This window comes from Larimichthys crocea, chromosome VIII, assembly GCF_000972845.2.
Source record: "Larimichthys crocea isolate SSNF chromosome VIII, L_crocea_2.0, whole genome shotgun sequence".
NCBI classification, from domain to species: domain Eukaryota; kingdom Metazoa; phylum Chordata; class Actinopteri; family Sciaenidae; genus Larimichthys; species Larimichthys crocea.
This window is the reverse complement of record NC_040018.1, coordinates 1,018,363-1,027,993: the sequence shown is the minus strand read 5'-3', so window position 1 is coordinate 1,027,993 and position 9,631 is coordinate 1,018,363. Positions and strand designations below refer to the sequence as shown.

The following is a 9,631-nucleotide window of genomic DNA, read 5'->3' as shown; positions in this document are numbered from 1 at the left end:
GTGTTCCTGGCAGATTACATCCTGAGTCAAGCAGGCCTGGATTGGTGAGTGTGTGGGGGTGTCGATGGGATAGGGGTGGTGCTGGCATCTTATTTCCCCTCACACGTTACGGAGGTCTGGATCACATTTAAAACACATGTTACTGCTCTTTGGCTGTGTGGGGTTTGGCAGCTCCAGAGGAAAAGACACTGATAGGGGATTTAACAGGCAGGGGGCTTGATCACTTGACAAACAGACATTAAAAAGGAAGACGCGAACACACAAGCAAATAAAAAGGCGTGCTTTGAGGCAGCAGGACCAGGCAGCAGTGGGAGAAACGTAAGAGCAGACACCAAGACAGTCAGCTTCTCATAGCTTTTTCAGAATCAGCCCACATCTGAGGCGAAGGAATTGCGTGGCTACTCCTCCACCTCAGGGCCTTTTTACACGGACCAACCACAGCAGGATCTGGAGAACTGAGGACTGACCCAGGGGGAAGTTTAACATACAGATATTGTAACCACTGAAATTTGCAGTTAACAGACGTCAGGAGGTGGAAACATAAAAAAAAGTAAAGAGAGAACACAGGGGAATTTGTTCAGATCATCTAGATTAAAGGCCCTGAAATATCTCACAGGGCTGCAGTCCATTTGGACAAAAGACAGTGTCCTCATAAGAAGTCTTTAAGGGAATCTTAACTTTTGTTTTTTCTGAAGTAATTTTCAACTTCTAACTTCTAGTAGCCTCGTTATTTAACTGGACTCCTCCAGGGTGCGCATCAAAGCCTCTGCAGTAAGAGGTGCATGTTTTAAAGCCTCTTTAGCCTCCATTTGGTTCGTCAGTGTCTGGTTTGCTGTGACAGGTTACGCCTGGCTTAAGACACACACACACACACTCTCTAGTGCAGCTGGAAGATCAAGAGTCTGTGTTGCACATACCTGCACCGAGCGGACTGAGTGTGTGTGGTCTGAGAGACTCAGCTGGTCTGGGGAAACGGAGTCAGAGAAGCAGCCAGCTCTAAGTGCTTTCTGCCAGCAGTAAAAAAGGAGGCAAGTCCATACTGCTAAGTGCTACTCAGAGAAAGTGACCTGGGCCAAGGGATGATGATGAAGACGAGACGGACTCTGTGCAGAATCTCGTGCTTGGTGACTCTGTTGGTGGAGCTGAGCTGGATAAATGTGGGCCACAGCATGCACAGAGAGGGAGGAAGCAGGGTAAGTGTGAAGCTTTAAGTGTATGTAATATGTATCACAGCAACACAGCAAGAAGCCTCCTGTGATTGCTTTTTGTAGGTGATGTATAACACAGATGATGTTCCTAATGGTACTAAAAATAACTCTTAATTATCTAACATTGTCCACAAATGAAAAGGTGGCGTTGCTCTTATATTCTTGATGCATTCAGGGCTTGATTCCACTTGTTTTTGGAGTGTGGCGTAGCGTCATACCTCTTTTCACTCATTATCTCATCAACCTCACTCTTGCTGTTGCTGCCAGTGTAGTACACTCACATGTCCTCACGCTGAAAAGCAAAATTGACAGTAATGTGTGTGCTTGCATGTGGCAAAGAGAGAAAACATGGGGACTGCGTCAGAGAGATTATTGAAGCAATCCACTCTTATTCTTCACTGTTTACTGATTTACCTGATCTAGCTGTCATTCATCTAGATTATTTTATTGTCTTTTCACACTTTCTCTTTATTTAACAAACCCCCCCTTGATCGTTACATCCCTTTCTCAGGCGCTCTCCCCCTCTGTTTCTCATTAGTGGGTCTATCCCCTGGTAGAAATTGTGCAGGGGAAACCTCCCTATTTTCTGTTGTTGTTTCTCTGATTTTAAGTGGAAGCAGTCAACCAGCCAACCTGCCCCACCCTCTGTTCTGCAACACACTGAAGACATCAGAGAGCTTAGATCGTTGCAGTTGTTGAAAGGAAATAAAGCAAACATCGGGCAGACAAGTACAATATTCCATGACTGTCCTGTCTGATGTGCCTCCACCCCAGTTGTAGACCGACCATCCAGTGTAATGCTTTGGCTTTCGCGCCACAAAAATGCTCAAGCTTTGGAAGTACTACATTTTTTTTTTTTTTTAAACATCTCTTCACTCTTCTGCTCAAACAGATCACTCCCTAGGCTCTTCAAAGTCAACAAGTTGAAACAGAAAACAGACATCATTTTAGATTTAGTACAAGAGATTTAATCTGCATTTCATCAAATTCTTGTCCAAACCATACAGATCTCATATTTTCTGCTTTTTATTTTGTTCTGGTTAATGTCATCATGGGAAACTTGCCCTTCTGAGGTAGAATGACAGGCAGGTTTACGATTTTCTCCTTCTTCTCTCTGTACTTTGAACAGTATACAGTTTAAGTGCATTTGTGCATACATCACGTGTGCTTTTAAGTGAATGCTGGTGGTTTGGTTTTCAGATGTCCTGGCTGCATGTTATATTTCTATGCATACTCTTTAGTATGAGAATGAGCAGTTTTCAGAGACAGAGACTTATAAAATCAGACTGGAGCCGACACACAAATCTGCTGTTGCAGCTTTTGATAATCACAATCTGACTAGTGGGCGTGACACCAGGCCAAGCGCTCAGAGTAAGGCACATGTTAGAAGAAAATAGCATATAATGTTGCTGCAAATTCATATAATTTCTTTCTTTTTTCAAACTAGACTTTAAAAGTTCTGTGAGGCTGTACTTAGGTACAGCAGAATTTTGAGCTGAATGCAAACATCAGAAGGCTCATGGTGACATTGCTAAAATGCACTACATTCATCCCCCCAAATGTATCCATGATATAGTGTCTTCAAAAATAAGTTAATAAGTCAATTTACTGCTGAGTAAACTAATTAGGGTCTATGGAGTATTCAGTCAGTCAACTTTAAAGTCTGATCTGACAGTGGTGCTGGAAGAAAAGTTAAGAGATGACCAAAATCATTCAAATTCTTCCCTTTTAGACTGAAGATTTTTATCTCAAGACAAATGTCTCTGTCTTGTCTTGGTCTCAGACAACAAGGACTATTTTATTTCAAAACCTGTCACAGCTGCAGTGATGTCACAACATTTCTTGTGCATTGTCTTGATTTATGTGGTAACATCATTACAGTTGAATGCATAACACCCTGCTTCAAATGCAACTAATAATTAACTTAATTTTTGTTACTGTTAGCGGCTGTCACAGGGCTGTCAACCAAATCTTCTGTCATTAAATGTACCTAAAGCACAAAGAGTTCATCCATAAAACAGCATCCAAGGCTTGGGATCATGTCAGACTTTTATCAGTACTTAAAAAAGGAAGCATTTTAAAGGAAGGTAAGCTAAGTGTAGCTGGCTACTGTTAGCAAAACTCTACAGAAGTCTCTTCACCCCATCACCAAAGACTTTTGTCAATATGTTATTATATATGCTACCAAGTAACTACGATCTGGTCTTGGTCTTGACTCGGTCAAAGATTTGGCTTTAGTCTCTGTCTGCGAGTCATGACTTGGTCTTTGTTAAGGTAGTCTTGACTGTAACACTGTGGCAATTCATCCAGTCGTCGTTGAGGAAATTACCAAAATCTATAGGATTAATCTGTGACTGTCTGTTTTATCATAATCATCCAATAATTGTAGAGATAGATATTACTGAACCGCGTGTCAACCCAGTCTCGCCAAAGTCGGTATACTTTATCCTTTGTGGATCTTTAAAATGCGTAACAATTTATTATGAAATCCATTTTCCATATTTTACTTTGGAGTATAAATATCAACCTAATGTCGCTACAAGAGGAAGACTCAGAGGATCACTAACATCTGTAAGATTTGTCATCTGGTGACCACAAGTCTGCATCACATTTCAAGTCACACATCAAATAGATTTTAAAATATCTGGAGCAAAGTGGTGGACCAACTGACAGACAATCACTCCCTAGAGCTGTGCATAATACGCACTTAGTAATCTTCACTAATGCTATGATCAAAGAGACTGCAATTGTACAAGAGTTGTCAATAAAGTCATCAGAAAAATTTCTATGCCAAAAAGACAGATGCAGTGACATCATGTGATACTGAGATCATCATTGAAGAGTTTTATTTAGTTTTTATGTTAATGTGAAACATTAAATGATGATTGCCTGTGGTCCCTGCAGGTTAAAAGGGAGTGGGAAAAAAAAGTGCGTTCCGCCTCCAGCTTAGATGAACTGCTGATGCTCGCAGACTTTCCAGACTGGAAGCTGTGGAAGTGTCGTCTGAGACTGCAGCAGCCAGAGACCCTCTCTTCTCCACCTTCAGTCGGCTCACACCGCTCTACACGTTACGCTGCAGAGTCTTACAGTCTGGAGATACTTAATGGTTGGATAAACAACATACAGGCCATGTTACATGCAAGTCTCTCTATGTATGTTGATGTGCTTACCAACATTGTTTGTCTCCCTTTTAGCCATAGATGAAGAGTGGCAGCGGACTCAGTGCATGCCAAGAGAAACGTGTGTCGATGTGGCCAAAGAGCTTGGCACCGACCCCTCAATGTTCTTCAAGCCACCTTGTGTAGCCGTCCACAGGTTTGTTGAACACGAAACCAGAACTTTAACATTGTTCAGCAATTCAATGCTATGGCACCGTCTTTGCATCCTACCTGATGCTCAAATTGATCAAACTTCTCAGCAGTCATGTTTGTTTCATCAATATGTATTCAGTCATGTTGAATATATCCTGACCAGGGAACAAAACTTGAAACAATATACATATTTGACCTCTACCAGCTTGCAGAAGAAAAACATTTGGAGGTCCCAAAAAACAAAAAAGCAGATTAAACACTTTTAGTGACACTTTGGTTGCTGAATGGTTACCAGAAATGCCACATAATTTCATAATTGATCATTTGACATTTTGGCAATTATGCTTATAAGATTTCTTCCTGAAAGTCCCTTGGGAAGATTCTTATTACTTTCATGTCCATATGGTAAATATGTCATTACCACAAGAAGCAGCTGGTTAGCTTAGCTTAACATAAAGACTGTAAAAAGGTGGAAACAGCTGGCCAAAGCTAACAAATCCACCTATTAGGTCTTCTGAATGACAAGTTGTGTGACAAGCTTTATGGGGAATTACACATGTACCTGATTATTTCTTGGCTGACTTTCTGTAGCCTTCTTTTAACTGTGAGGTGAGTCACAAAAGCCAATTTCGTAGTCACCCAATTAACATGTACAGCGTGTTAATTACAGAACCTTAGAGGGGCTCAAGGATGTAAATATCGACTGTGCAAGCATTGTGGTAGTAATGAGTGACTCAGATATATGCCTGTGTTTAAAGAAGAACTCATGTTAAATTACAAATAGTGCCATTTTTATATACAGCCTGGAATCCAGGCAGCAATATATTAAAATCATACTATTTTCTTTACACACACATACAGATATTCAATGATGATTGCTGGGTAATATATACTTGACAGGCAAATGAAATATACAGTAGCTAGGGCTTATCGTAACAGCTGTGCAAGCTCATTTTAACTACCTCACGCCACAGGATGATGATTTTGTTATCTTTGGACAAACCCAGGCCAGTTCTGTTTACAGTATCTGTCCTGAGCTAAGCTAACCAGCTGCTGTAGCTACATGTTTATCCTACAGACATGAGAGTTGTATTGATCTTTTCATCTACTACAATTCCTCCTTTAACGATCCTGATACTATCTTCTGTGTTTGTCTCCATTTACATTAATTTGACCCAATATGAAAAAAGTCCTTCAGATTCAAAGATTTACTGTACATGCCTTTCAGTGGAACTGCTCTATATTTATGTTATTTGCCATGCACATCATTTTACCCTGATGTTTCCCCCCTGACAGGTGCAGTGGCTGCTGTAATCAAGAGGGTGTTACCTGCAGAAACACAACTACTGTGTATGTGAATAAAACTGTGAGTGTCTGATGAATAATGATAACTAGATAGCTAGATAACCTGTTTGAGTATTGTAACAGCAGCACTCGTTTTCAGCGGTCAAACACTCACATCAGTTTCTGTTTTGTGTGTTTTTGTGCATTTCAGGTCCTTAGTGTCATCCCATTCAAGTTTGTACCAGAACCTGTGTTAATAAAAGTAGCTAATCATACAGAGTGCAAGTGCATGGAGCCAGCAATAATACGACGTAACGCTCAACCTCACAGAAGTAGTGGGTGAGTCTAAAATTGCAGTTTTTTAATTTAATTTGGTGCAATGCTGCTTTTTTCCCCGATTCTAATCAATCTGGTTCATTGGCAGCTGCTCTCCGACGGGCCAGCCAGAGGCAGAGGACTCCAGGAGGCTGTGTGCCAGTGGCTTGATTTGGGATTGTTCCACTGACAGATGCATACCTTACCCTTCCAGTACACCAGGTGTGTGTGTGTGTGTGTGTGTGTGCAAACGTATAGAAAAGTATTTTTAACGTGTACAAACAAACAAACACACAAATTATAAAACATCATTTAAAATCTGTGCTTATTAAAAATGAATCTGCAATTTAATAACTTTATTATATGAAAATATGCCAAACATTTCATGATTTCACCTTCTCAGATGTGACTATTTACAGATCTTCCTTGTCATGAATTACAACAAACTGAATAATTTTGAGTTTTTGGACTTGTGATCAGACAAAACAAGATGTCTGAAGGTGTCTTTTTGAGCTCTGGATAATTGTGATGGCGTTTCTTACATTCCATCGATTAATCAAGAAAAGAAAATAACCCACAGGTCGTCTTCTAGTCTACCATGTTGGACCACCGTGTTTCTACAGTAGCCCAGAACAGGCAGACTAAACACTATCTTTAAATATGACCTTTCACATTTTTTGTGACCACTGTAGTTTGTCTTTCAGGCTAGGAAGGAGAGGTCCTAGGTCATGAGTCCTAGAATATCAGGAAATTGTGAACAGACATTTGTGGTGTCATGAGGATAACACTAACTCTTGGTTTTGACCAAATGCCTGTAGAATGAGCCACAGCGATACCACATCTATTGTGATCCAAAAGTAAATCATATCAACAGAATTACATTTCAGATTATCTTTAGGGATTAACTTAAAAGTCATATTAAAGTCAATTAAAGATGCTGTATGTTCACTTTCAGTGTATGACCAAACTGACATATGTTAACTCATTTAGATTCAGCGACAAGATGAAAAGTCATTTCTTGTTCCATTATTACCCCCTGCTTAGACTTTCCACTCAGTTCATGGATGCCTGACTGTGAGATAGATGTGGAACGATGTGACTGCCTTCCTCGACCTGTGCCAACTCTCCAGCGCTGTCAGCTCAACTCTTCCATCTGTGCCGACAGGCATCAACGTTTTCATAAAGCCTCCTGCAGGTAAGCCAGAGAGAGGCTTTACATAATAATCTGTTTGTTTACCATGGACACTCTCTTATGCTCTAGTCTGTACTGTATTATCAAAAGTGATAATATACACAACACATACCTAGGCATGCCTTTGTCATTATTATATAAGCCACAAATAAAATGACAATGTTTATCCTGAGTGCTGGTTGGCAAAGCGGTTCTGAGCTCTGTTGTGTCTGAAATCGTGCATATCTTATCCTTAAATGTTCCCTCTTTTATTCACAGATGCAAATAGCCCAGGTAGAAGTCCACTTGTGAAATAAACCACGACAACCTGCTCACCAAGGATGTTTGGAGGCAGAGAAAAAAGGCTAATAATTTATTTACAGTCCTATTTATGCTGATCACTTTAACTAATTAAGATTATATTAACTCACATGACCATGTTAACTGATTTTTTTAACATGCTTACCTTATGTTTAAATCAACGTGTAAAGTTTATGGTGTTTATGATTTGTACATTTGTTCATATGGCACTGATTATGTAGTTTATATTAAAAAGATTATTTTTATAATTTGAACATGCTTTTGAATTTATGGATTATTGCTTTATTTCTGATGGACATTTTATACTAGTATACGGTACAACTAGAGTACAAACAAAAGAGCAGAAATGCTGAAGTCTGTCGTGGAAATAAAGTAAATACCCACAAAGTTAAGTATTGTTACTTAAAAAAGAAGTTGCTTGGATTTAATGTTTATACACAGTCTAAAATATTCACCCTCCTCTTTCATGTTTTATTGCTGTTTTATCAAAAAAGGACTTAATGTGGCTTTTTGTTTTTTCTCTGATCCAAAATTCAATGACTTATTACTAGTATTACTAATGTAAAACACAAAACAATTGTAGTATTTAAATATATATTTTTTAAAAAGGATACAATATCATCACTAAGACACACTAAATATTCACCAGGACACACTAAATATTCACTAGGACACACTAGTGTAGTCAATTTGTTTCACAAGTCACATGATTAGTTAAACAGAGATCACCTGTGAGCATTCAAGACATTTCAAATTGATGATTGTATAAATACTCTTGAATCTGGAGCGCTTGTGAGGTAAGATAAATGCAAAGAGAAGGGAGGAAAAGCTGATGCAGTCTGCGAGGAAACCTGCGACTTTGTATTCCAGCAAGAAAATAACCTGAAGCAAAGACAGAGCAAGACAGGACAAAAACGTCTATGTCTATGAGTTGCTTCCAATTCAATTGTGAATATGTGGTTGGACTTGGAAGGCTCTTCACTTCTGATCCTCATGCAGTCTGACAGAGTTTGAGCAGTTTTACAAAAAGAACGGGCAAAATTGCAGTGTCCACATGTTCAGAGCTGATAGATCTATCCACACAGACTCAAGGCTGTAACTGCTGCCAAAGTTGCATCTACTAAATACTGACGTAGAGGGGGTATATATCATTATAATTCATAATATTAAAAACTATTTTACAATGTTTTAAGACAATAAAACGTGCTACTTTCACATATTTTTTATAGACAAGCAGCTGCTTTGCTGACATGACATCTGCTAAATCCAGTATCTGAGTGTTTTTTTGTTAGACAGATTGTGGCAGAGAATACACTCCGTGAAACATTGTCACTAATAATAATCCTGCAGCAGGAACAGCACAGCAGCTTCTCTTAAAACAGGTGCGTCACTTGTAATTGTGCTAACTGTTGCTTGGTGAACATATTGATTTTCCAGTGTGGTATTTTCTCTATTTTTCTCCCAGCAGTACTGCTCATCAATAAAATGTAAACAAAGTGAACGGTATGTCCTCCTTCCTCTTTGTTGGCATCAAAATCGATTTTGCACCCATCATAAAAGGTAAAATACCATAATGTTTAATGTCATGTTTGTGTCAGAGCGCCGGTCAATACATTAATGAAGGAGTTTTGTCTCCCCCTTGCTGCACTGATAGTGTAGTTTTCTCAGTTAAATCATCATTACAAAAATAGTTTGCACTGTTGACAACATACAAAGAACAATATCAATCCCTACATTTATAGTTTTATAAATATCAAACATTAAAAACATTCCAATTTAATGAATTAAACTCATGTTTATTTGACTTATATTTATTCTTTGTGAAGGAAAAACCACAGTCATAGACAAGTTAAATATGACACTAATCGAAAAATACAAGACCATTATAAAAGACAATTACTCTAAATCTGAGTAAGCTGCTTAATGATAGCAACAATATATTAAAGGTGCACTGTGGAGTTTTCTTGCAAAGCCGACCTTTTAACATATTTCATTATTTGCATTGTGTACATCCATGTCTC

At 38.9% G+C, this 9,631-nt stretch overlaps 1 protein-coding gene across 1 annotated transcript; it reads left to right on the top strand.

Annotated features, from left to right (window-relative positions):
- Positions 1-124: 124 nt before the first annotated feature.
- Positions 125-7,838, top strand: vegfd (vascular endothelial growth factor D). Its single transcript, XM_010731878.3, has 8 exons — positions 125-1,193; positions 4,113-4,314; positions 4,403-4,523; positions 5,816-5,885; positions 6,015-6,142; positions 6,228-6,340; positions 7,163-7,313; positions 7,569-7,838. The coding sequence occupies exons 1-8, from the start codon at positions 1,080-1,082 to the stop codon at positions 7,576-7,578; spliced, it is 909 nt and encodes a 302-aa protein (XP_010730180.1). The 5' UTR covers positions 125-1,079; the 3' UTR covers positions 7,579-7,838.
- The last annotated feature ends 1,793 nt before the right edge of the window (positions 7,839-9,631 follow it).

Bases quoted from the DNA above. Each gene is read 5' to 3' on its own strand.
- vegfd (XM_010731878.3), top strand. From the start codon at position 1,080: ATGATGATGAAGACGAGACGGACTCTGTGCAGAATCTCGTGCTTGGTG. The intron at 4,524-5,815 runs GTTTGTTGAACA...CCCCCCTGACAG, and splicing joins CCTTGTGTAGCCGTCCACAG to GTGCAGTGGCTGCTGTAATC. The intron at 6,341-7,162 runs GTGTGTGTGTGT...CCCCCTGCTTAG, and splicing joins TTACCCTTCCAGTACACCAG to ACTTTCCACTCAGTTCATGG.